Consider the following 26,262-nt stretch of genomic DNA (forward strand, 5'->3'; position numbering starts at 1 on the left):
GAGGCCAAGACACTTCAGAAGCCCTTGTTGGTTCCCAGTTCAGGCCAACGGAGGACAGCCCTGCCAGCTGCGGGGAGAGGATGGGTGAGGACACGCCATCTTTGATCTGCTGGTCCAGGTACGAAGGTCATTTGGCACCATGACCACCGCCTACTAGATGCCATGCAGGGCCGGCAGGTTCTTCCCCTTTTCTCTCAAGGCCCGTTGCACTACACCCACAGGCCTTCCATAACCTTTTTGCACAGAGGTTCCTGAAGGGTGTTGGACACACTGAGAGGGGCAGGGCCTCTCCCGGAATCACAAAGGATCACAACTCAAGTGGTTCTCCTCAGATCTGCAGGCCAGAGGAGGCCTGACCTGGGAAGAAAGCCCTTCAGTTTTCCATTTAGACTCAGAGCCTAAAGAGAGAAGGTAGTCTTCTACAGAAAGACACAGAAAACGTTTTTTTTCTTCCCTTTTACAGCCAGTCCTGAGCATGTCCTGCTGTTCAAAGCAAGGCCCCAAGTTTTCAGCACTTTCTGGAGTGCTGGCAGAAGGCGAGGGCATGTGGGAACCTGTCCTTGGGGAAGTGGGGACGCTGGGACCCCTTCCGAAGCCGGACCAGAGGATGGAGGAGGGCTCCATCAGTTTAAGGCCCCTTCACCCCGAGGCGCCGCACAGCCCGAAAAGGTTCCCGCCGCCGGGATCTGGGGAGTCTAACGCACCTGGAGAACGCTCGGTGCCCACGCCCAGAGGGCGCTGCAGACTGGCGCTCACGGTCGGAGACCGACGCCCGCCTCTCCCGCCCCTCTCCCGGACAGCGCCCCACTACACTGGGTTGGGGCGGAAGGGGGTGCGCCCCGGGCCCCGCCACCCAGGAGCAGCACAGCTGAAACGCCGGGCACAACAGCCTGTGGGGGACCACAGCTCCGCAGGAAGACGAGGTTCTCCTGCTTCGCGCAGCGAGAGGGGGGCGGGGCCGGGGGCGGGGCCAGGGCGCCGGGGGAGGGGCGTTGCGAGGAGGCCGGGCCGTGTGGCTCAGGGGGCGGGGTCCTAGGGGGTGGGGACTGGGGCTGGCCGGGAGACCTGGCGAGCTGGGGGTGGGGGGCTAGTTTTTGCAACGGCTAAGGGCCTGTGGGTTTATTATAAGGCGGAGCTCGGCGGGAGAGGTGCGGGCGGGAGGCGAGCGGAGTCGTGCGAAGAGGAATCCAGCGGCAGAGAGCGGACTGTAGCCGGCGGGTCCCGCAGCCCTCGCCGTAGACAGCTGTGCGCGGGGCAGCGCCCGAGGGTGCAGAGCGCAACGACCCGGCGGAGCCGGCCAGGAGCCCCGAGCAGTCCGTGCCGCGCGGCGCCGCCCCGATCCCCGCAGCCTGCCGCGCTCCCGCCGCCGGTCCGGGCAGCATGAGGCGCGCGGCGCTCTGGCTCTGGCTGTGCGCGCTGGCGCTGCGCCTGCAGCCGGCTCTCCCGGTGAGTGCGGCCCGGGGCCGGGCGGGGAGCGGCGGGAAGCCGGTGCTTGCAGACCCGCCGATGCCGCCGGCGGCACGTGGAGGGGGAGGGGAAGCGGGGACTTTCCTTCCCGCGCTAGCCGGGCGGGCCCGGGACCGTGACCGCGAAACCGGGGCTTCCGCCTCAATTGCCTCCGCCGTCGGTGGGCGCCGCGCGGGTTCCGCCGCCAAGAGCCGGGGGCTCGGGCGTCCCGCGGAGAGGAGCCTGCGCCGGTGCCCCGCGCTCAATTATGTGACCCCGCTCCACATGCGTCGGAGCCCGCCAGCCTGCGGCGGCGCCGGGGTCGCAGGCTCCCCTCCGCTCCGCCCGCGACCTGAGAAGATGCAGTGACCGCGGCCACGACGCCCCGCCCGCAGAGCCTAATTTAAAGCAGACTCGCCGAGCCCGGGCGCCCAGCCCCTTCGGCGGAGACGAGTTTGGGCGCAGCGGGGCCGGCGCGTTGGCCGAGGAGCCGGGGCCAGGGCTGCGCGGGGGTCGCGGTGGCGGCGGAGGTGGGGCCCTCGGCTTCCAGTCGGCTGCCCTGAGGGAGCGGGGCCGAGCTGGCAGCGGAAGGTTCCGGGAAGTTGGCCCCCGCACACCAGAGCCCCGCAGGAACCCAACTTCGGGGCTGCTGAAGTTGTGCTGCCCGCGGAGGGGCGCGAGCGGGGCCGGGCACGGCCGGCGCGGGCTGCGGCTTCCACGCGAGTGGACCCCGGAATGGCTCTTCCCCTCCCCCGGCCTGGCTTTGTGCTGGAGCCGCGCGGAGGGAAGGCGGGTCCCTTGGCCCGCCCAGTGGAGCCGAGGGGAAAGAGGGACAAATGTGGAGCCCGTGGCTGAGGGAGGAGGCCTTCGGGGAGGACTCCAGCGTCCACCTTTGGCGAGGGGGTGGGTCCCCCTTTAAAGAGGGACCTGGCCGACCTAGAGCATCCCGAGGGCCCCCAGAAAGTGATCTCCCGCCCCCGCCGCCGTCCGCTAGCCCGCCTTCCCCAATGGGGGCGCTTTGTTCTCGGCCCCTGTAACCCTTTTCTGGGAACCGCCCCGCCGCGCCGGCCCTGCCGTGGGCCAGGACGCGGGCGGCCGCCAGGTGTCAGCGCTGGCCGCCGGGTGTCCACGTCCACTCCCAGCCCCCACGCCCGCTGCGGGGGTCCCGGGGCCCTCCCCGCGGGCTGGCTCGGCCATCCCCCGGGATGGAGAGGGGAGGTGCGGACGGAGCGGGGGGCTCTTCCCCTTCCGGAAGTGGCGGTCTCTCGCCACATCTGGACCGCTCGACTTCCCTAGCTCTTGGTTAGGGAGGCACGTGGGCAGAGAAGGATCGCGGCCGGGTTGGGGGTGGGGTGGGGGGAGGTGCCGGGTCTTCCCCTGGTAATGTGGCATCTGCGCAAGTCTCGGCAACGCCGACCGTCTGGAAGCGGGTCCCTCTACAATGATAGAAACTACCAGCTCCTGAGAGCTGGCGGGTATTTTACAGGGTCTGGCTCAGGTGAGGTGTTTCCCAGGCTCATCTGGGAAGGCTCATCTGCTTTCCAGGCGATTGTTGTTTCTGGAAGTATTTTGAAGAGTAGGGTCCCCGATGCTTCTGGAATTGCTGATGAGTTGGAGGTGAGGGGTCGAGGGTGCCAAATCTGAGGGAGCCATGGGGGACTCATGGGATTTCTGAACTCCGTCTCCGGTGCCTTCCTGGCTTTCAGGTCCAGGAAGTTGGCATCTGGCTTCTTCTCTCTTCAGGACTGCAGTTTCTGTGGGATTCAGTTGGTGCCTTGAATCCTAGTTAATATTCGGGAGAAGAGAGTGGAGGTGTGTGGCTTACTCCCGTGGCCCCTCTGGCCTTACCTGGCTGCTGCACTCTCTCCAGGTCCAAGATGGGGCCTCAGCAAAGATTGCTGAGGTGGGGTTCTCCACCTATTTCCAGCAGAATCGGGGGGAGTGTGGGTGGTGGTTCTTTTGCCCCCCCTTGATTGGGGCTGGCATTCTCCTGAGATGGGATCTGAGGCTCTCTGTGGAGCATGTTTCCCAGTCTCCTGTGCACTGGGTAAGGGCAGATGCTGCAGTAGGAGGCATTATGTCTTGCCTGGAAACTTTGACCCAATACAGAGGGAGACACAGGACTGGGAGGCAGTTGTGTCTCAAGGGGGACAGGAGGAAAGGACGGAGTCTCCTTAGACCGCGGCGGCGGGAGGGCTTCCTGGCGGCTGAGTGGAGCCCGAAAGCACTAAGCTTTGGAGTCAGACCTTGGCTTGGAGTTCAGGTTTTCTTTTTTCTTTTATAAAGTGTAGCGTGTTTTCTCTTGCCCAGCCCTGCTTTTTCCTTTTATAATGGATGTCCATATTGAGTTAAAAGTGGGGACATAAAGTGGCATAAAGTATCCACCCCTACCCCCTTCCTAAAAGAAGTAAGGCAGTGGGGTTTGCCTAAAATAGGAGGCGGGGTCCACAGGTTGCAGACATCTGGTCTACTCCCAGGGTTCACTTTGGTCCCAGTGGGAAAGCAGGTCAGAGCCCCCCTGGGGACCGGTGAGGTAGGGTATGATCCTGGGCACCTGACTTTGAATGGGCAAAGGAAGGCTGCTAGGGCAGAAGGTTGCTTGAAACCACTCCCAAGAGACAAGAACAGGTTTGCCTAAAAAGGCTTCGGAGTGTGTGTTTCCCGTGGTCTTTTGTTTCTTCCATGCCAGGAGAGTTGCTTGTTCTGGAATAGTTACTTGTTGTTTTTCTCTCCTTCCCTTTTCTCTTTCTTGAAAGGCATAAAATCCCTTTTTGCCCTAATTATGGGGGCCAGTAGAGACATTTCCCAAAGGCCTGGCAGAGTGGGTGGGGGGTGGGGGAGGCCTTAGCTGCCTCCTCCTGGGCTCGGAGCCTTCTAGAGGTGATGTCACTCCTGGCTTCAGCTCTTCCAGGAGGGTGGAGCTGGTTTTCATCTCTACCTGTGGCTCATGGTGGGTTCCAATAAAACCTCATTAACCGAGGCTGGTGGGAGACGGATGAGAGAGAGGCCTGGAAAGAATTAGAAAGAAGTGAAAAGCTTGAATTTTGTAGTATTTTTCTTTTTTTATAGAGGACTGTTTCCTATTGTCAAATTTGGGATCCTGAAATCCCTTGGGAATGAGGTATCCTTGGTATCCAGGTTTCCTTAGTGAGCTAAGAATTCACATTAGCCTCAGAAGTATTCTTACTTTGGGCAGGACTGTCTGCAGTGTATTTTCCTTCCCTTAGTAACAGAGGGATCCAAAGCATAATCTAATCCAGGGAGTCAGGGGTCCTCATTTGTCACCGTGTTATGTGAGGCATTTAATCTCCTGGGTTGTTGAGCTCCCAAGACTACTTTGCCTCCTGTGCTGGGTGCCCCTGGTTGGTGCCTTTTGAATTCTGGCTTGTTCTTCTTCCTCCATCTCTGATAGCAGCCTGAGGTGACAGTCATGGCCGTGCAAGTGCAGTCAGCAGCTTTTCTGTTCGTTTCTAACTTGCACTTTTCTCCAGCAGTGCTAAGACACTAATCAGAGTTGGGAGAACCATTTCTCAGAAGAGCAGATTTCCGTGCTGAGAGTTTCGATTGTGAGCCACGTTCGTGATCCGTGACACGTGCACTTTGTGCCTTCACGGGCCCAGCTGGGACCTCTGCAGTACCCCTGACGGTACCTAGAATAACAAAGGCTGTCAAGGGTGAACAGGTGTGGATGACCACTGGAAGGAGGCCCCTGGTGACCCCCATGTTTTGAGTTCCCCCATCTGGCTTGAGTTGTAAGCGACTCTCTAGTCACAGAGGTAGCCTGGACCAGGCGAGGCTAACTCCTTGTAACTCGTAATCGGAAGGGCCCTTGTTCTCAGCATGGGTCCTGTCTCTTCACCATGTTTTAATTGGATCGAAGGACATTTTCTTAGTGCCGGTACTGCCAGGCAGGCCACAAACAGCTTTGGATTAAGTAGAGCCCCAGGACCGAGTCTCAACCCTGCCACTGATTCACCGTGTAATCTTGGGTGAGTCACTTCACTTCCAAGTCTTGGTGTCCTCTGAAAAGCGGACATCATACCTGTTCTCCCTGTCCTCTTTCTGTCATTTGCGTGTTCATTTCATAATGAGCACTTGAAAGTGTTCGGAAGTGAAAGTGCCAGAGGAGAAGGGAGCTGTGAATAGAATTACGGGGCCCTTTGATTGAATGCCTGCTGTCAAGCGCTCACTGCTTCCCTTACATTCTTTGTGTGTGTGTGTGTGTGTGTGTGTGTGTGTGTGTTTGTTTTAATTTTTAAATTTTTTTAAAATTTTTTATAGCCATATAATATATTTTTATCCCCAGGGGTACAGGTCTGTGAATCGCCAGGTTTACACAATTCACAGCACTCTCCATAGCACATACCCTCCCCAATGTCCATAACCCCACCCTCGTTCTCCCAACCCCCCTCCCCCCAACCCCCCTCCCCCCAGCAACCCTCAGTTGGTTTTGTGAGATTAAGAGTCACTTATGGTTTGTCACCTTATATTCTTTAACCCACTGAGCCACCCAGGAGCCCCTGTCACCTTATATTCTTATTTCATTTTTTCCCCAAACCTTTACAAGATATGTCATTGTCCTCATTTTGTGGGTGAGGCCTCTAGAAGTGAGCCCCTCCAAGGGACTGGTGTAGAAGAAGCAGGATTTGTACAGATGTTGGGCCATATGTGTATGGCATAAATGAGTTGCTGGACTCTGACGTCTCCCCAGTAAAGCCCAGTAGAGGAGGCTGCCTGACACTTACTTGCAAGGCCCTATGGGTGATTGCTCTTCTGTCCCAGAGAACTGTGCACGGACATGCTTTGAATGGAGAGGGCATTGGGCTGGGCAGAGCTGGCCTGAACAGTGCCTTTAGGTGAACCCTGACCATTGGCAATGTCCTGGGCTTGGGTTGGATTCAGCTCACGGCTTAGGGACAGGCAAGAGTTGCTCCCAGGAGCCTCAGTCAGGAAACAGTGGGACCCGGGAGAGCAGGGTAGGATGTGCTCCCAGGTCTGATGCCCATGGAGGGACCATATGTCCTTGGCTTGGTGCAGAGTGGCCTGATGGGGCGACTGTCCCCATGTTTGGATGGTGCCTGTGTGTTTGTCCCCAGGGCACCAGCCGGTCTCCATGGACTTTTATCTTAGGCACCGGGGAAATGTTTTTGGAATTAGTGGACCCATTTTTAAGCTTGGGAGGCAGGCACCATGGTACCAGCCAGGTGACCAGACACCCAGGACTCCTGGCTCCTGGGTTGGGCTCCCCTGCCGGCTCCCTCCAGCTCCCGCTCTGGCTGCAGGAGCAGCCCTGTGAAGAAATGGTCATTCAGTGCTTTCTAGTCCTGGAACCTTGCTAGTTTTAGGGAACAAACGATTTCCCGATTTCTTCCTTCTTTTCAACAACCAGTCTTGGAGGCGTGGGTTGAAAGCTACCCCCCACCCCCACCCCCAACCCTGAGGGCCTGCCTGAGTGTGTCTAGAGAGAAGGAGTGGGATTAAGGGAGTCTGTGGAAAGAAGGCTTTTGGCGCCAGGTCCCTGCGCCCTGGAACAGACTCAGCACGGTGTCATTTCCCTCTCAGCTGTTCCAGCAGACGTGGGGCTTTAGATGGGAGTGTGCCTTCTGGAACCTCCCTCTGAGCGGGCTGGGGAGTGCCGAGGGAGGGCAGGCAGTATCCCTCAACACAAGGAGGCCCATTTGAGGCCACAAAGGCAAGACCGTGTGCCCCACGGTCACCTCAGCAACTGTGACTTCAAGACATGGGCAGCATCCACACAGCCGCTGGGACGGCGAGTTCTGTCTGCGTGATGGCACGGCTTTGTCCTGGCCTCACGAAGCTTACGCTGGGTGGGGAGTAGGCTCTCGAAGTTCTCCGGTATTTCTGGGCCTGAGACGGGGGCATCTGGTCAGCTCAGTGCTCTGGGGCCCAGAGGAGTGAGCCGGTGATGGGGGGTGACCTGAGGGAAGGTGAGCTAAGCTTCTTCTGGAAAGTGTCCTGCTTCCTGTCCTGCTGTGCAGGTCTGGGGACCCAGGGTGTCTGGAGGGGCGCAAGCTCGGGGAGGCAGGCTTATGGGGGAGGGGAGTGCAGTGGGCAGCCTTGGGGCTTGGGACCACAGGGCCAGGAGAGGGGAAGGCTGGTGGCTGGACCTGCTCCCCGACGCAGTCGTCTGCCCACGAGTGTTTCCTTGACTTGTAAAGTTGGAAGCTTCCCGATGCACCCCCTTCTGGTCTCTTTGGGGGTCTCTCTCCTCCTGGCCTCTGTTTATGGCTCTAAGGGCTGCGTGGTCCTATGCGGAGGCTGCTTCTCCTCTGGCCTTCGGTGCTGGGAAAACTCCGTGACTCCCCCGCCCCCACCAGAGGCTGCGCGCGTGCGTGCGTGTGTACGTGTACACACGGGGGGTGGGGTACTGGACACGCAGCGTGGGTTGAAGCCAAACCTAAGCTTTGCTTGGGGCATCCTGACTCTGTTTCCCCAATGGGCCTTTGTACTGAGTAGGCCGCAGTCTGTTTCGGGGGGAACCTGGTTCCCACCCGTCTACAGCTTACTCTCCAGAAGCTAGCAAGTGGTCTTCCTCTCTCTCCCCTTTTCTGGTGGGCTTTTCCCTCTTTAGCTACAACTCTTGACGCTCCTCTGTCACTGGCATTATAGGACTTTGGAAGTTCTTCCTAGAGAAAAGTGCAGCCAGGACACTTGTCCTTCCTAGTCCTGGTTTAGCCTTTGACTGGCCTGCGCAGGTCTTTCCGTCTCTGCGCCTCAGTTCTCCCATCTGCTCAAGGGGTTTCCTTCCCCGTCTTTAGCTCTGATGGTCACGTGGTTGCAGAGAGACCTTGTCCTGGGGACGGTGAAGGTGGCAGTGGGGAACATGGCAGGGGTTTAAGGTCCTCTGCTCTTACTCTTCTGGGTCTTGAAGGGACTCTTGAAGGGACGCTCACTGCCTGAGAGGTCCTCTGTGGAGGGCCGGGCAGGCTGCTTGGAGGAGGTAGACTTAAAGCTCAGAGTGGGAACCAGAGGTGGACGGGGGACCCTGGGCAAGGTCAGACTTGGTGATGTTCTGTGCACACACCCAGGCATCCTGGCCCCGCGCCCCAGGTCCGTTCATCAGCAAGAACGGAAGCCCCGTCGGGCAGGTTGGGGCAGTGGGGCAGGCGGGCGTGTTTATCGCTCCATTTGTCAGCTGAGTCATGGTGCCAGGCCCACAGATCCTCCCCTGACACTCACCCAACCAGTTTTGACCATGAGCCCACGATGTGCCAGATGGGATGGGGAACAGCCCAGTGTGGCTGACTAAGGCTCTGCTTGCCTGGCTTCAACCCTGGCCCTCCTCTTTGCTGCGGAGTGACTTTGTGCAAGGGCCTGTCTTGGCCTCAGTGAGCCCATCTGTGAAATGGAAGGAGGGGGCAAAGAAGCCGGTGACCATCATGCATTGGGGTGTTCATGATGTCCTGCTGGGTCACGGGACTGGGGGCGGGGCCTACCTCTGTTCCCGCTGCCTCGGTCCCTGAGGGTCCTGAGCCCTTCCTGGCTTGACCAGATCTAAAGCCCAGAGCCTGGGCACCTGCCGTGTACGCAGCCCCATGTAGGTGGGGAGCGCTCTACAGCCGATCGGGGGGCCCACGCAAGAGAGGGTGGCCATGGCGGACCAGACAGGAGGCTTGATCTGTGCAGATGGGCCAGAGGGGCCGTGACAGTAAAGGTCCTTCACTGGGACAGGGTTCCTCCCAGAATCCCTCAGCGGTACCTAGTCAGGAGCTCAGACCGCAGCTGGCCATGCGAAGTAAGAGCGGAGGTGGTGCCCCGCTGAGGGCAGTAGGGGCGGCCGAGGCTGCCAGTCCTGCTCCGGGACCATTCACGGGCACCGTGATCTCCAGCGGTGTTAAGAGTCCTGTCCCATCGCAACCACGTTGAATTCGTCTTTCCCACTTAGGGCCGCCCAGCACTTTCTGTGGCCACACCCGCTGTCCTTGGTGGTCCTCTGGCCCTGGGTGGCTGCAAGGTGTGGAGGTACGGAGGGGCCTTCTGCAGCCCGGGGTGTGCTCATCCGCTCCAGACCCAGCAAGTAATGATCGCGGGCGGTCCTGGGGGACTCGAGGACTGCTGTTCCCGTGCCCCTTGCCCTACAGTGGCCGCTGATGTTTGGGGCCTCGCCAGCCTGCTTGGGGCCTGGACTGTGTCGGCAGCACCGGCTCTTCTCTCCGTGGCTTGTCAGCGTCCCTGCTGCCCAGGGGACTGTCCCGGGCCTTGGAGTCCCATCTCTGACGAGTGTCCTTGACGGATGTGTGATCAGGTTTGGGCTCGCAGGGCCCCAGGCTGCGGGTGTTTTGGGAGGCCTCTGAGACTGGCAGAGGCTGACGTCACTCCACCTTCTCCCAGAGGGAACTGCAGGGGTGCGGCCCTGCTGTCTGTGGGGACCGCACCTGCTCCAGGGTGCCTTGTGGGGACCGTCAGGGCAGTGAGACCTCCAGGCTGGCCAGGGCCTGCGCGCTGTGGGCTGGGCTAGGAGAATGGGCCCCCTATTCAGGGGAGCTCCTCAGACTCTGCCCCGCCTCCCCCCACCCCCCCCCACCCCCGCAGGCATCTGGGGGTAGGGGTGGGGGAGGAGCATAGTTGCTGTGTTTTCCTGGGGTCATCCTGGATGTTGTAAGGTCCTGGGAAGGCCCTGAGGTCTGGGTCCTCATCCTGGGAATTGTGTGAGGAGCAGAGAACCTGTGACCTTAACACCCACCCCCCGCTGAACAGGGCCATCCTTCGACCTAGGGGCTGGGCGTCCAAGGGACATCCTGATCCACCTTTCCCCCAGTATGACAGCAGCAGCCTGAGCCTGATTGTCTGGGTCTGTCTACCTTTGGGGTGGGTTCTAGAGTCCTGATGCTCTGAAGGCTGGGCAGGCCAGGTGGGGTCTAGAGCTGGTGGGCTAGTGGGCATAGGTGAGCATCCCTGGGGACTGGACCAGGGAGAGGCGACGTGTGGAGGCTAGGACGAGCACTGGACACGGAGTTACCAGTCTCCAGGCTCCGTCATTACCAGGCTCCCTGGGTACCTCCGGCCTGTTTCTTCACCTGCCCCTAAGCCTCAGTTAACACTTCTGTAAATTGGGGGTTTTCATCTGCCTCAGAGGGCTTGGGACAAGGTCCCAGGAAGTAATATATGTGGCATGAGTGAGACCCCCTTCCTTGCCTGGGCTCAGAGGAGCAAGTCTAGCGGGGCTTGGGGGTGCCGTGCCCTGTGGAGACCCCCTGCTGGCTGGCTGACCTGTCCCGGCATGCTGTCCCTTCATGTCCGTGGCTGTCTGGTTTTACTCCCGTGTGCTGATACTGTAGGGTCTGAAAACAGGGCTTTTGCCCCTTCTTGGAAACTGGATCCTTCCCTGGCAGGCCAGACTCTGCTCACCTGTGCCCGAGTCTCTGCCAACGGCAGGCCCCTGACCCCAAGGAGGTGTCGGCTGGGCCGCTGGGTAGTGCGAGGAGGCCGGACACCAGGGCACCGGGGTAGGGGCGCAGGCCAGCTGAGCAGGGACCCCCAGACTGTGGGGGGACAGTGGCTTGTCCCTAGATCTGCAGACTTAAGGTCGCCCAGGAGAGGGAGCTGGGCTAGGCTGGGCCGCAGGATTTGGGGGGAAGAGGGCCCCACTCCTACGGTCCTGCCTTCTGCACTTTCCCCTTTGCCAGCTCCCATGGAAATGATGGCTCCTTCTTCCTGAGGGCGGGGGAGCCACGTGGTCCTCACTGAAGGGTGGCTCACAGCCTGCGTGCAGGCCCGCCTGCCCGCAAACCCTCCCCCTGGCCCTTCGCTGGCTGTGTGCCCTGGGACTAAACGGCTTGTCCCCTTTGCCTCTGTTTCTTTATCTGGAGGATGACTATGGTACTAGAATCTAAGGTTATTACGAAGATTAATTAATTCAGCCAAAGTGCTTAGATCAGTGCCAGGCACAGGGTACACAATAAATATTAGCTGTTATAACTGTTCTTTCCCCCTAAGGCCTAGTTCAGGTATTTCTGTTTGTCGAGTAACCCCCAGCCCAGGTTAAAGCCCAAGATTCTTACTGCCACCCCTGACCGTCCTTGAGCCCTGGGGATGGTGTTAGGGCTACTCCCCATCCTGGGTGCCTCCTGGGTGCCTCCTAGGTGCCTCCTGGGTGCCTCCGAGCTCCTAAGACTGGGGCTGCGTCCAGTCTCCCTTCAGATGCCTTAGGACCTACTGTGCACCGGTGCTGCTAGTGCCTGGGAGGGCAGGGCTGGGCGTTTGAGGCTCGGTGGGCCTTCCAGCCATCAAGAAGCCCCTGGCGGATGGTATGCTGATGTCAAGGGACCCAGGCTACTCTGCTTCTGTGGAGGCGGGAGCCCACCAGTCACCTGGGGAGCAAGCTCAACCTATTCAGACCTGGTCTTCATGGAAGATTCTGCCACATCTTGCTTACGCCCCAAACTCCCAGTTCCACTCTGCTACGGTACCCCCGTGGAACTCCTTCGAGGACGCTCTGCCCTTCCTGTGTCTTTGTCTGGGCTTCTAGCAGCCTCAGTGCCTAATCAGTCTGAATTGTACTTTATTCCAGAGGCAGGTTCCCAGGCTAGCCCATTCTTCTGCTTGTGGGAGGAGAAGCCATGTCTGTAGCTCAAAGTGGGAACAAAGAGAATTTAGTCTTTCTTAGGTGTGGGGTTGGCTGGCAACCATATTCTGACACAGGTCAAAAACTTTGTTCTTGGCGTCTCCCAGCCTCTCTTTTGTGACCTTTCCCATCCTCCAGAGCTCCTACCCACCCACAGTGCCTCACTTCCAGAAGGAGCACATACCTCTTATAGAGCTGCTTTATACTCTAGTGTGAATGACTAGCACGGGCTAGCCTTCCCAGAGGCATTTTAATGGGGATACTCTGCAACAGCAGGGACACCAATGGGGTAAGTGGGTGAAGAAGAGGTCCCTTTCCCTGCATACACAGCTGGAGCCCTGACTGGTTGCAGGTGTGTCCAAAGCTACAAGTTTCTGCCTCTGTGAAACTTGAGGATACTTTATTTAGAGCAGTGGGGCGGGGGGAGGGTTTGTCTCTAGAGGCCGGTGTGCCAGAGGTGTCAGGCCCCCAAGCCTGGTGGAATCTGGGGGTTAATCAGCTAGAGAGGAGTGCAGGGGGCCCCTGTGAGGGCTGGTGGGGAACCCTACACTGAGCTTTTGGTTTTAGCTGTCTTGTTTGGATAGCCAGGGCTGGGGAGGGACAAGGCTCTGGAGGCCTTAGCTGCTCCCTCTGTCCTCATGGATTGCCAGTTGCCATCTCAGAGTCCCCTTGATTTGGGACATCCTGCCTGGTCCATAACCCTCCTCAGGAAGCTGAGAGCAATGACCCCGAGTCCCTGTGGCCAAGCGCCCTTATCCCCACTAGCCACAGTGGGTCCTCTGCCCACTAAGCACCGTGTTTGCTGCGGCTGCTGCACCTGCCTGCCCCTTGAGGGCGGGTCTCGACCTCCCAGCCGTAGACTGGGAACTCGGAGCCCCCTTGTCGTCACTCGTTGGACAGATGGGGAACTGGAAACAGTGTGTTTTCCAAGGTCATCCAGTAAGTTGGGAACAGAGCCCAGGCTATAACCAGGTTTTCCTGGTGTCGGGTTTGGTCACTTTCCCCTGGCCGTCCCTTGTCTGGCTCCCAGGGCAGCCCTGGCCACAAAGGCTGGCAGGGCCAGGGTGGGCAGCCTTGCTCAACGCCCAGCCTGGGGCGCTCGCGGGCGGGGTTGGGGGGGCAGGAAGCTGAGGGACTGGTCTTCCAGCTCTGCGGCCCCACACCCAGCCCTCAGCTGGGCCTGTTCTGAGGCGAGTCCCAGCACGTGGGCTGTGAGGCGGGCTCCAGCTCTGGGGCGGGGTGGGTCTGGGGGTGCCGGTGGCAGCTCTCACCTGGCTTGGGCATCGGGCCTGGGGCTGGCTGCCAGGATCCTCCCTCCCTCAATGCAGCCTTGTTTATTCTGGGTACTTGACATAGGCAGAATGCGCCAGGGCAAAGGGCTCTGCGACCTTGACCTCAGGTTTCCATCTGGAAAGCCCAGCATTAGTGTTGTGGGAAATGCTACCACAGGGCTGGCCGGGGAGGAGGGGGGTGTTTCCAAGGCCGGTTTGGACATGCCCTGCCTCGGAACCCCCCACGTGGTGAGGCCTGTGTCTGAGTGGCAGGCTGGGGACAGGTCAGGTGGGTTGTGTGTGTGAATGGGGGGAAGGGTACACGCGTGGGAGGTCCCCTGAAAGGCGCTCCTCCTGGTAGAAGTGCCGATGGGGGCTGGGGCCCGGGTGCCCTTGTGGCTGCTCAGGCTGAGGGCAGAGTAAGTCCCCTGTCACTCAGCTGCTGCTGCCTGGGCCCCTGCCGCCCTAGGCCAGGCCTGTCATGCCCTCTGCAAGTCCCGGCTTGACCTGGTTCTGGTAGAGAGACACTGAGCTGATAAATCAGGGTGCCTGTCGGGCCGGAAATGCTGGGGTGGCTCTGAGGCTCTGGGGGGGCCCCCACCTCCTGGGAGTGTCTTCAGTGGCGGCAGGTTTCAGGGTCTTGAGGCCAAAGCTGGGAGACTGGTGCCTCTCACTCTCCTAAGCACGTCTCCCCGGCAGCTCCCGAGGTAGGAAAGAAGCCTCTGGAGAGAAAGTGATTTATGTGCCACCACTGGGATAGCCAGGGGCAAGAGGGAGCCTGGTGTCTTCCCTGGGCCCTGGCCTGTTGTCCTGCCCCTCCTACAAACCCTGGTGTGGCAATCTGGGGCCACTGTGTCACCTGCTGACAAGGATCTGGGGCTCCTGCTCCCATGTCCCAGCCTCGCCTGTCCGAGCCCTAAGGGAGCTTGGGGGACTCTAGCCTGGCCCCTTCTGTTGTCTGGAGAGAGGCAGAGAGCTGCCCAGGTCACCCAGCAGGGGACCAGTAGGGCTAGATGCGCCCCGGGGCAGCCACCCTGGTCAGGCTCCCTACCCCCACAATCCTGGTTCTGGTGATTTCCCTGCGACCCCGGATCCAAGGTGCTTTGGGTGTGACCTGCCTGGCCCTTTGGGTCCGTGCTCAGGCCATGTTGCCCAGGTGCTAAGGGAGGGGGTACAGATGGTGTCCCGGACGAGGAAAGTAGGGCCCCAGGGTGTTGGGTGAGCCATAGGAGTGAGGCTGCGTGTTCCACAACATCCCCCCCCCCCGTCTCTCGCCCCGTCCTCCCCCCCAACCCCGGGAAAGCAGGTGCCCCTGAAAGATTGCAGGGTTGCTCAGCGGCCCCTGCTCCCTGCCCCGGTGGGCCCGCCCCGAGAGACCCGGCTCCTCCTGCCAGGTCAGTGCCGAGGCCTGAGATCCCACGGAGAGCCCGCAGCCCTGAGCCGGCAGGGCGGGCTGGAGGGAGGCTCCGCTGTGTCCCCTGCAGCTCGTGCTGTGAGCAGCCAGAGGGCCCAGGCCTCCGAAGCTCAGGGTTTCCTCAACTCCTCGGTGAGGCTCTTTCACAGACCAGGCCGGCACTACGGTGCACTGTTTGTAGAGAGTGGCGGCATCAGAAATACAGAGATTGTTCCAGAGTCATCTTGGATCCCTTTGCCGCTAGGGCTTGTTTATGGGTCCCTGTTGCCGTTTGGGACCTCCTTCTTGAACATGACCAGAGCGAGGGTCTTGGGACCTTCTAGGGGTTTGCCTTCCCCGGCGCCCAGGCCCTGGGCAACTCCAGGCTAGAAGTTTTCCTGTTGAGATTAGTGTTCTGCAAGAATAGGCTGCATCCCTACTCGAGTGGGGACTTTGTTCGCTGTCAGAGTCCTGGGCCTTTGCCCTAGACCCACTGAGTCAGCTTCAGGGATGGCGCTCAGAGGACTTCATCTGGTGATTCTCGGGATCCTGAGAAAGAGAGCCCCGGGCCCGGCCAAAGGCGATGGTTTGGATGTCCCCTTGGGTCAGTTCTGCATCTTGATGCATAGGTGGGGGTTGAAGGCTGGGGTTCTTTAGCTCTGAGATCTCGGGACCCAAGAGTTAGGAACTGTGGGGGGGGTGGGGGGTTGGGAATCTTAGTTCCATGGATCTGACCAGGAAACTGAGGGAGTAACAATTCCTAAAGAAAATATGAATCTCTTAATCCTCCCAAGAGTGTCTGCTGCCCCGTGGAATCTCAGTGGGTGGGAACAGTGGGTGTTTGTCCTGGCAGGTCTGTGGGGCCTGTGTTGCATTTGGCCCCACAGCTGGGCTCCTGGAGCAAGTTGGGGGCCCCTCCAGTCAATAGCCCCAGAGCCAGCACCCAGGCTGGCTGCCTAGGAAGCGCTGCCGCCAGCCCCTTTAGCTCTGAAGGAGACCAGGAGGGCTGTGGACTCCGTGACTTGGTCCTACCACAGCAGCCCGGGCTTCATCGTCCCACTGGGACAGATAACGGTTAGCGGATACCTGAGCCTCCTTCCCTGCGGCTGTGTATGCCTGCCACACTCCTGAGGTTCCCATGTCGCCGAGCTTAGTGACTTGGGCTGAGTGTTGTCTCCAGGTCTGCCTGGGGGGTTTCAAGGCCTAGCTTGAAGGGTCACCCTCTGTGCCCCAGCCACTTGTTTGGAAGTCCGAAATGGGGCTCCTGGCTGTGTGCCTTGGGAGCTTGCCAGGACCAGACCATGTCTTTTCTCTCCAAAGCCCCTGGATGGTGATCCCCTGAGTGTTGGTGTCACGGTCCCTGTTTAATATCCATCTATGACCTCCTTACACGATACTGTACTTTTAGCCACGTGTTGGTTGAAGAGCAGCAGCTCAGTGATGTTTTCTAAAGGCTTTGTGCTTTCTCCATCACTAAGTCAGGCAGCCGGTGACACATGGTTAGTGTGCTGCCCCACGACTGCACTCTCGGCCTGCCAGGGTGGAGGTTGCACAGGTTGCTGTCTATGGCCAGTGCGGTGTGAGAGCGGGCTGGGCTTGGCTTGAGGCTCTGCCTTCTTGAGGCTCTTCTGCTGGCCTCCGCCCACAGACCCTCCGATCTATTCTCGGGAATGGCAGGCAGCAGCCCGATGCAGACTCCCAGCCCTTGGCAGCTGTGACTCGTGGGCTGGCACCTTGGTCCCCTCGGCTGCTGGGGTAGGGGTCAGGCATTTTTCCTCTGTGACACTCTCATCCTGTAGCTCCGGGCGGGGGGCGGGGGTGGCGGCTGTGTTGACGGGATTGACATCTTCATGTATGTGTTGCATAAGTGTAGATGGGCCCCTTAAACCGGATGGGCCTGCCAGGGGGTCTTTTGAGGGCTGGAGGGGGAGGGACAGAGCTGGGTAGGTGAGGGGAGCACGTGTAGCCACAGCCCGTGGCCTTGGGCAAGTCCCTGCCCTTGTCTGTTTCAGTTCCTTATCTGTGCAAGATGCTAATCTCAGGCCTGCCTGCCTCAAATAGAAGGGTAAAGGTGGAAAGAGATAGAAAGTGTTTCTAGTGTGCGAGAGTGCCTCAGGTTCTCGTACCATCTCTTTTCTGCTCTGCTGGAGCCCTGACCCTGGGTCGCCGCTCTCAGTCCTTCCGCGCAGCCCGGGTGTGGCCAGCAGCTCTGAGATGGAGATGGGCTAAGCTCCTCTCCTGCTCCCTGTCCCCCAGCCTCCGTGTGTCTGCCCCATGACCTGTGCCCTCCACTGCAGCCAAACCTGGCTTTGGCCTCTTGGGCCGGTGGGCTTAAAGGTCTGGAGCAGATTGGCCCTTCCTCTGGGCAAACTGAATGTGCAGATGTTTAGATCTTCCTATAAGGATTTTGGTGTGTTAGAGGAAAAGCTGAGCTTCTTAGGATTCTGCAGAGGTTAAAGGTGTGAGCTGGCCTGCCTTAACCTTCCCAGGCTACTTGATGTGGGTTCCAAGCTGGGCTACTCACCTGTCCCCCAGCAGCCCTGACCTGTGGCCACGTGGTGGTCTCTGAGGGGCCCTAAGCAGAGACAAGGTTGCGGAGAGCCCCCCAGGAGGCCTTGGGGGCAGCTGGCCACAGACTCTTAGCACAGCTGCCTAAGTGAAACTGGAAGTCTCACCCAAAAATGCCAGTCCTCTGGCACCTAGTGATCCAAGTTCAAACTCAGCAGTTTCTGCTCATTTCCTCCCCAGGGAGTGGAGGCCCTCACTAAAGTTCACACCGGAGGGGATCAGGAGGTCACTGCAGCCCTTCCCCTGCTGGAGACCAGGCCCTGAGAGGGGAGGGGCTGCCCCCCGAGGTCAGGGAGCTGGTTTCAGCAGAGAAAGCGTTTGCTTAAGAGCTTGTTGTGTAAACAAGATCGCACAGGGATAAGCTGAGCGGAGTTGTGGGAACAAATTGTTTTTAGGGACTGGGCAGATTCACAGTCTTATCTGGTGGTGAAAGAGGCCCTGTGCTTGGGAAACGGGCTAACCTGTTGGGGCTTCTCTGGGTAGGTGAGAGGTTGGGCCTCCTCAGCGTCTGCCTGCCCTCACCTGGGCCCGAGACTCCGGCTTCTGCTAGAAGATTTGGCCCTAGTTTCAGTGCGGCACGGCTGCTCTGGCTGGCGCCCTGACCCACCCCCGAATGCTTGTGTCTCCCCCTGCACCCACGCCAGCTGCCCTGTGGGTGGCAGTCTGCTGTGGGCCTGGGGTGGGGCCGTGCTGGGCTGGGGGCACCTGCTCGATGCCTGCCTGGGGAGCAGTATTCTTTGCTCCCTTCGGGTGCAGGTACAGGCCTGGTGGAGGTGAGCTCCGCGGAGACAGGCCCCATGTGGGAAGCACCACCTGGGGACAGCCTAGGCAGGAAGTGGCCTGAGGGGCGGGTAGAGGACAGGGACCAAGCCAGTTGGTGTGGGTGGGCCACGAGGGCCCAGATGGGCTCTTCTTGGGCCAGAACCTTTTTCTGGGGGGGTGGGAGGAGAGGTAGAATTTGGGTTTTGTACTTTCAGAGGAAGCTCAGTGATATTTCTAGCCTGGTGGTTTCTACACGTGTCTGAAGTGTCCCTCTGACCCGGGGGTCTGATGGGGAGCCTCCACCTGGCCCAGCGGTGCCCCAGGCGGGTTCAGGGAGGCCAAAGGTCTTATCTGTCTCTTCCTTGCTCTGCTCCACTCAAGAGCGAAACCCCATGGCCTGTGGCGGGGACCCAGGGAGGCCTCCGGGGCTGAGGAGGCCTCATTCCCTGGAGCCCAGCCTTGGGTCTCCTGTGACCTGGCTCTGTCCTGCCTCTCTTCTGACACCCCACCACCTCCATCCCAGCTCTCCCCCAGAAGGCTCCAGAATCCTTTTATCCATGCTAAGCAGCTCTCACTCCCCGAGTTAAAGCAGCGGCTGCTGTCGGTGCATAACCTCAGTGAGTTTCTGTAGCAGTCCTGGAATGTAGATATTACTACTGTCCCCATTTTACAGATGGAGAAACTGAGGCCCTAAGAGGTTTAGTGATGTCCCCAGGGCCACTCATCTAGTAAGTGGCTAAGGTCAGGGAGTATCCTACCCCATGTGCTCTGAACTGTACTGCTCTGCCTCTTTTTTTTTTTTTTTTTTTAAAGATTTTATTTATTTATTTAGTTGACAGAGAGATAGATCACAAGTAGGCAGAGAGGCAGGCAGAGAGAGAGGAAGGGAAGCAGGCTCCCTGTTGAGCAGAGAGCCCGATGTGGGGCTCGATCCCAGGACCCTGAGATCATGACCTGAGCCGAAGGCAGAGGCTTTAACCCACTGAGCCACCGAGGCGCCCCATGCTCTGCCTCTTTATTCATGTTTTGGTGGGGCCCCTGACATCGGGGCCCTCTAGAGATGGAGATGTCCCGAACTCCTCTGGGTCAAAGGCTTGTTGCTGAACAGGACACTCATAGCTATCCTTCCTGCCACCTGGCTGTTGGGTCTCCCCTTCTCCGACTGACGTTCTGGAACTAGTGTTGGGGAGCCCTCCACACCCCCACATCGCCGGGCTCCAGGCTTCTCTGCAGCCTGCTGGGCTCTCTGTGGTGTGTCTTGCCTCCTCCTGGCCTGCTCACTAGTCCTGCAGTGGCAGCCCCTGCCTCGAGAGTCACCCTCTGGCCCCCGCAGCCGCTTTGAGCTGCCCTGGGCAGGCAGTGTCCTGGGACTGCTGTTTGCACACAGGGTCCCTACCAGGCCCATAGCCCGTGTGTCAGTGCCTCCTGAGTGCCGGGCCTCTTCTAGATCAGTCTCATCTGTCCCTAGCCTAATGGGCACCCTGTCTTTGCTTCCCCAAGGGGGCGTGGACCCAGTCCTTCCCGTTGGTGAGAAGACAGGCTGTGTGGGAGGGAGCACGGCCAGGCCTGGGGCTGTCCTGTGTGGCTATGTCCCATACCCATCCCTGATCTTTTCCCCTGTGAGACCCTTGATGTCCATACCCTGGTACCCAGCATGCCTCTCTGGAATCAGGTTACTGGGGGATTATTCCTGGGGCTCTAGAAAACCCCAGTCTTGGACCCTGAAGCTCCCTGGCCAATGGCCCCATTTTCAGTGTAGGCTGAGCTGATGGGGTCCATTGGGGCCACAGTCTCTCTTCCCAGCAATGATATCTTCTGTGGCTTTTCTAAGAGGTCCAGGGCCCCCTTACCAGGCTGAGTTTCTTGGGGCAAAGCCTGCCCCCTCTGGTGTGTTTTTGTACCCCCAGCACCTGGTGCAGGGCTGGGTCATCATAGCATTCGGGGATGTGTGGAGGACAAGCGGGCTGCCCCGAGCTGAGGGTCCTGGTACCACATACGAAGGCTTCTTTCCTGTGCTGTGTGTGTGTGTGTGTGTGTGTGTGTGTGGTACAGGAGTTCAGCTGTCTAGGACAGGGACCTCAGAGCAGCAGGGCCTTGGCCAAGCTTCCACTCATACCCTTTTATATCCTTTTCCAGCAAACTGTGGCCATAAACGTGCCCCCTGAAGATCAGGACGGCTCTGGGGATGACTCTGACAACTTCTCTGGCTCTGGTGCAGGTGAGCTGACACGAGGGACCCCCAAGGTGGCCATCAGGCAGCAGGGTCTGGGGGGTGATGTTAGGGAAGAGAATGAGGTCCATGCTGCAAGGAGAAGGCATGTGTGGGTTGGCGGGGAGTGAGTATTGGGGTTCTAGAAAGCTCCAGGGGCTGTCTGCTGCAGACAGACTTGGGCTCATAGTGTCCTAACTCTCTGGGCAACCTTTGGAAAGGGGGACTTCTCCAGGCCTCTCTTTCTTCATCTGTAAAATGGGAATATATCTTGACTTCATAAGATTATTGGGGGCTGTAAGGTAACACAGAGCCTGGTGGGGTGTAGATCCTCCATGAATGTCCCCTTATCTTCTCCTATTTCTCCTTTTTCTGGGGGAGTGAAGTCCTTGAGTGGGAGGTGACCAGGGAAGCCTCCCAGAGGAGGTGCTCTTGAGCAGGATTTTGGAAGAGGGTTGAGGCCATCTGTGGGGAAAGTGGCCGAAGTAAGGGCCTGAGAGCTGGAAGTGGGACACAGGCCTCTGTTCTTGGTGGGGGTGTGGTAGGCCTTTCTGGGGAGAGGGCAGGTGAACAGGGAGGGGGCCAGGGAGGTGTGTGTGCAGGGGACAAGGCAGTCAGGCTCCTGAGAATGCCTCCACCCAGGGAGCAGGCTTCTGTGGCTGCAGAAAATCTTCCTTCCCAGAGGGCCTGGTGTGTCATGCCTCGAGACACCACGCTGTCCCCAGGCACGTGCAGCAGAAAAGGGCAGCTTTCCTCTTCCATTTTCCAAAGCAGAGTTTCTCCCCTGGGGAAACCGCTTCTCAGGGAAGGGTTTGCTCTGCCGGCCGGGGAGTCTTGGGGCGGCCCTTCCTCCCTGCAGGAGCTTGGCCGGTCTGATGTCCTGGGCCTTGCCTGCTCCAACAAGCTGCTTCTGGGCCTCCAGGTGCTCTGCCGGATACCACCTTGTCGCAGCAGAGCCCGTCCACGTGGAAGGACGTGGGGCTCCTGACAGCCGTGCCCACGGCTCCAGAGCCCACTGGTGCAGATAACCCCACGGTCTCCACCTCCGTCCTGGCCACGGGAGAGGCTCCCGAGGAGAGGGAGGCCGTGCTCCTGGCCAAGGTGGAGCCTGGCTTCGCCGACCGGGAGGAGGAAACCACGCACCCACCCGGTGAGACCACGCTGCACCCGACCACTCACCGGGCCTCGACCGTGAGAGCCACCACGGCCGCGGGGCCGGCCACCTCCCATCCGCACAGGGACATGCAGCCTGAGCACCATGAGCCCTCGGCGGGACCCAGACGGCTCGACCCTCACACTCCCCATGTGGAGGACAGAGGTCCTTCTGCCACCGAGAGGGCCGCGGAGGACGGAGTGTCCACTCAGCTCCCAGTAGGCGAGGGCTCTGGGGAGCAGGTGAGTGCCCCCCGCTGTAGTCCTCTGTTTCCATGGTGCATGGTGCCAACGGACTCTGGCTCAGACATCGGGCGCCCCCAGCACCCTATGTCCTGTAAGCATGTCCCATCCCCCGCCATGAACAGAAGGTCACAAGGTCCCACCTTCCCCCTGCCTCCAGGGCCAGGCCCAGGGCAGGGCAGACTAACTAGGAGACCAGAGCAAAGGAGTCCTTCAAGATTGCCTGTGAGAAGTCTTCCCAAACTTAAGCAAGAGAGTATAAAAATTCTACTCGATCTGTCTGTCTTGCAGTCATGGTAACTTTACACTTGACATTAAAATGACGGTATTTCTTTTCTTTTTAAAGATTTTTATTTGTTTATCAGAAAGAGGGACAGAGACAGAGGGTACGCACGTGCATGTAAACACACGTTGGGGGCAGGGGCAGAGAGAGGGAGAAGCAGACCCAGTGCTGAGCAGAAAGCCCGATGCGGGGCTCCATCCAAAGACCCCGAGATCGTGACCTGAGCCAAAGGTGGACACTTAACTGACTGAACCACCCAGGGGTCGCCCTGTCTATTTTCATATAAATACATGTGCCTTGTCTCACTTGCTGTGATGTCTCTGCCACAGTCCAGCCGGGGTCTGGTGTGATAGGATGAGCTTTGGGGGTCCAGGAGGTCTGGGTTGGGTGCATCTGAGCTGGTGGCAGTGGTGACCAGGGAGGCCTGAGCTGCTTCTGGGTTGGGAAAGAAAACTGGATGCTGCTGCCAGAGGTGGCCCACCCCAGCCTGAGGTTGTCCCTGCCTCCCGTAGGACTTCACCTTTGACCTTTCCGGGGAGAACGTGGCCGGGACGGCGGTGGAGCCCGACAAGCGGAATCAACCCCCAGTGGACCGTGAGGCCTCCCAGGGCCTCCTGGACAGGAAGGAAGTGCTGGGAGGTGCGTTTCTCTCAGGTGGGGGGTGGGCTCTCTTTGTCCCTGGAGCGGGGCTGACCCAGGCCGCCTTGGGGGCCCCTCCTGGTGTGGGGGGCACTGCTGCTTCACCCACGCTGAGCCGGCCTGCCTGCCCTCACAGGGGTCATCGCTGGAGGCCTCGTGGGGCTCATCTTGGCCGTGTGCCTGGTGGGTTTCATGCTCTACCGGATGAAGAAGAAGGACGAGGGCAGCTACTCCTTGGAGGAGCCCAAACAAGCCAATGGCGGAGCCTACCAGAAGCCCAGCAAGCAGGAGGAGTTCTACGCCTGACGGGGACCGTGCCCCTCCTCCCCCTGCCACTCGCTAGGCCCCCACTTGCCTCGCCCGCGAAGAACTGCAGGCCCTGCCACCATGCCCCCCTCCCCGCGCCCTGCCCGCGGACTCCTGGGGCCCGCTGGGGGCTCTCGACTCTGCTTCTCTGACTTCTGCCTGGAGACTTGGGCGCTGGGGCTTTCTCGCACATGACCTTTCCACCACAGCCAGCACCTGGCATCTCCTCCTCCTGACTCGGTTTCTCCAACCTGGAGCAGCCCCTCCCCAGGTCCAACTCTGGAGGGAAAGGGGGACCCTGCCGCTTTGGCCCTGGATGGGTCTGCGGCGGGTACATCTGTAGCACTTGCCGGCGAGACCCCTGATCTGGGGGCGTTTCCTCCCCCGAGGGGCGAGGGGTGGGGGAGAGGAGTTTGGAGCTCCGGCAGATTCCCATTGTTTTGTTAGGGGGGGTCTCCTTTAGATACAACTTTGTTTTTGCACATGTTTCCTCTAGTTTCTCTGTTCGTAGCCCAGTAGACTTTGTTACTCCTGAGGTAAGTTAAGTAAGTTCATTCAGTTACCCCCGTCTTGCTTCCCCTCATCTATGGCAAGGAGACAGCATCAGGGTTCAGACTTTTCTGTTTTGTTTGTCTTTTTTTTTTTTTTTTAAACTAGGAGAACCAAATTGGGAAAACAACATAATAGGCCTAGTTTGACGGTTATCTCTGAGTTGTCACTCATGTGTACAACAGGGTATGGAATGTCTGCCCAGTGGCCCTTGGGCTGGGCTGGCTGATCGTGGGGGCCCATGGGCAGACGCCGCTGGAGCAGCCGTGCCCTAGGCCGTGGGGCCGCCGCCGTGGCCAGGCTGCTGTGAAGCAGAGGAGCCAGGGGAGAATGGAATCCTGGCACCTCTGGCTGGGGACTGAGGAGAGAGGACTGTGGGCCGGGAGATGGGGCAGTGGGCCCAGAGAGTCTCCCGCAGACTGAGCCCTGCCTTGGGTGCCCCAGAAAATGTCTCTGGGGGACATCTGCTTCTGGAAGGTGGTGTGAGGGGCCTGGGCATACCTGGCACAGAGCTGTTCCACGCAGGACCAGGTTCCCCTTCAATGTGCTTCTGTGGCCCTGCCCTGGGCTGGAATCAGGAATGTTCCAAAGAGTGATAGTCTTTTGCTTTTGGCAAAACTCTACTTAATCCAATGGGTTTTTTCCCTGTACAGTAGATTTTCCAAATGTAATAAACTTTAATATAAAGTAGTCACGTGAACTCTTCTACCTTTGCTGCTTCTCTCTGTGTTGGTCGTGTGGACGTGACCAGCCTTTTCTTTAAACACAGATGGTACTGAGAAACTTGGCCAAAAACTCTGTGCCTTTGTCTTTCCTGTGAGGAGGGGTTCTGGGACCAGAGTCCCTCTGGTTGCTTTGCTTCTCATTTTTTTGTCTTTGCTCAAGTTCTTCTGGAGGTCAGTAAGTCCAGCCAAGGTTATAGAAGGCCTGATGTAAATTTCTGTTGCCAAGCTCGAAGCATGGTCACTTCAACGACTGGAGAAGCTGTGGCGCCTCCAGCCCAGCCTTCGGCGGAGGCCACTGGCTCCACAGCGCCCCGGAGCCAAGGCCTGCCTCTCAGACACCTTGGACGGACCTCCTCTCACACCTTCGCCAGGACCCGAGGCCCCCAGCGCAACCCTCCTGGGAGCCCCTGTGCTTGCCTATTTAATTTGACACCGTTCCAGCTGCTCTGTTGGCTGTTCCAGGAGGGGGGCCGTCTGTGACCCAGAGAGGTGTGCCGCCAGGAGAAGGGAACCTGTGCTCAGTACTGGGACTTTCTGTCTGGAGTGTGTGACCGGACACGACTGGGGGGGAGGGGGTGTGGGGAGAAGGGTGGGGAAGGGTCTGTTACTGCTCATCTCTGCTCATCCTTGGGATGAGGCCGAGCCTGTGGCTGGGCCCGTTCGTGTAACTATAATAAACAGCACTTGTCATTTTGGGCTGTGGTGGTGGTTGAGTCTCTTCTTGGCCTGGCCGTGCCCTCACCTGTCCTCTTCTTGGAGGGATCCCGGCTCTGGGCTGTGCTGCCAGTTGGTGAGGAACACGGGACCAGTGCCGGGCCCTCTGCAGTAAGGGAGGGCTGTGTCCCTGCTGCCCCGGATCTCGCCTTTGTCATCTCCCCTCCTTCCAGGACTCTTGGTCTTACTGTCTCCTGCCCAACCCGCCTTCTTGCTCTTCTAGATCATTCCCTACCTTGTGGATGTGAGGGCTCTCTACCTACCCGAAGTTTAAAAATGTGCAGTGCATTGTGGGAGCCCTGGTGTTGTAAGGGCATCTGGCTGCCCTCCCCTTACTCGGTCCCATCCAAGCTGATGCCCCCCAGCTGTCCCTCTGTGGCAGATCTCTCTGCCTATGGCCCTTGTCATCTGCCCCTCTAGTCCTGGGTGCTGGCGGGCACCCCCGGTGTGTTCTCGGAGCGCAGGGCAGGAGGGACCATTCCCTCCAGGGCCCTGCCATCAGTGGGTGGGGTGGGGAGAGCAGGCTCCGGGCTGCTTTGCAGAGTGAATTGGACTTTCCCTGACAATGCACTTGAAGGGTTTGGAGGCGGAGACAAAACCCTTAGCTCACTCGCTGGTTCAGCATCGAAAACCCTGAATGTCCATTGGTCTGGACGTTGAGGCCTCAGTTGCAGAACAGGCAACTTCCTACTCTGACTGAGCTCACTGTGGGCCAGACGCTGCTGGACACCGCCCCCACCCCACCATTATCTCCCATTTCCTCCACTACGGACTTCTAACCCGTCTCAGAGACGGCGCCACTGTTGCTATGACCACTTCACAGACAAAAACTGGCCCAGAGAGGAAGCCGCTTGCCCACAGTCGCGTGCCCGTGGGCAGGGGAGCTGGGCTTTGGAAGCAGGCCGCTTGGCCCCTGAGCCCACCCTGGCCGTGTACCCCCAGAGGGCGGCACTAGGACCCAGGAGGGTTGATGGCCCTTCCGCATGGGACCTGCAAGGTTCCAAGACCCAGTGTCCAGGCCACCTGCTCCCTTCCTCTACAAAGGGCGAAGCTGTGCCACTACCCACAGCTTCTCTTGCTCTGCTAAGTGCCCCTCCTGATCTGAGCCCCCGCTGGAGTCCCGCCCCCCCCAACGGAGGGCACTGCCCCTACAGGAAGGGGCCATAAAACTGGCTCCACTGAGGAGCCTAGCAGGGAGAAAGCTGCAGTGTGAGGGGGTTACACAGCATCTCCACGTGCCTCAGGCCCCCGAACTTCAAGGAATTTCTCTGCCGCTCCCTTCTCAGGCCTCGGCTTGCTGCCCTACTCCCCACGACCTTGACCTGCTTCTCCCCTATCTTCTGCTTTCCCGTGACTCTCCCTCCCCGCTCCTGGGAATGGAGCAATGGAGCGCTATTTCCTTTTCTCCTCACCTTTT

The 26,262-nt window shown here is 59.3% G+C and overlaps 1 protein-coding gene across 1 annotated transcript; it reads left to right on the top strand.

The window, feature by feature from the left end:
• Window positions 1-1,059: 1,059 nt before the first annotated feature.
• On the top strand, window positions 1,060-24,829 carry SDC1 (syndecan 1). The gene is made up of 5 exons (XM_045073812.1): window positions 1,060-1,446; window positions 20,162-20,243; window positions 21,157-21,629; window positions 22,425-22,551; window positions 22,688-24,829. Exons 1-5 carry the CDS (start codon window positions 1,381-1,383, stop codon window positions 22,855-22,857), a joined length of 918 nt encoding a protein of 305 aa, XP_044929747.1. The 5' UTR covers window positions 1,060-1,380; the 3' UTR covers window positions 22,858-24,829.
• The last annotated feature ends 1,433 nt before the right edge of the window (window positions 24,830-26,262 follow it).

The sequence above is a fragment of the Mustela putorius genome, unplaced genomic scaffold, assembly GCF_011764305.1.
Source record: "Mustela putorius furo isolate JIRA1106 unplaced genomic scaffold, ASM1176430v1.1 tig00537284_pilon_pilon_pilon, whole genome shotgun sequence".
Lineage (NCBI taxonomy): Eukaryota > Metazoa > Chordata > Mammalia > Carnivora > Mustelidae > Mustela > Mustela putorius.

What these genes read in the sequence shown, in the direction of transcription:
- SDC1 (XM_045073812.1), top strand. Translation starts at nt 1,381, where the DNA reads ATGAGGCGCGCGGCGCTCTGGCTCTGGCTGTGCGCGCTGGCGCTGCGC. An exon ending in CTTCTCTGGCTCTGGTGCAG is followed by an intron (nt 20,244 to 21,156) that starts GTGAGCTGACAC and finishes CTGGGCCTCCAG; the next exon opens with GTGCTCTGCCGGATACCACC. An exon ending in CAGGAAGGAAGTGCTGGGAG is followed by an intron (nt 22,552 to 22,687) that starts GTGCGTTTCTCT and finishes CTGCCCTCACAG; the next exon opens with GGGTCATCGCTGGAGGCCTC.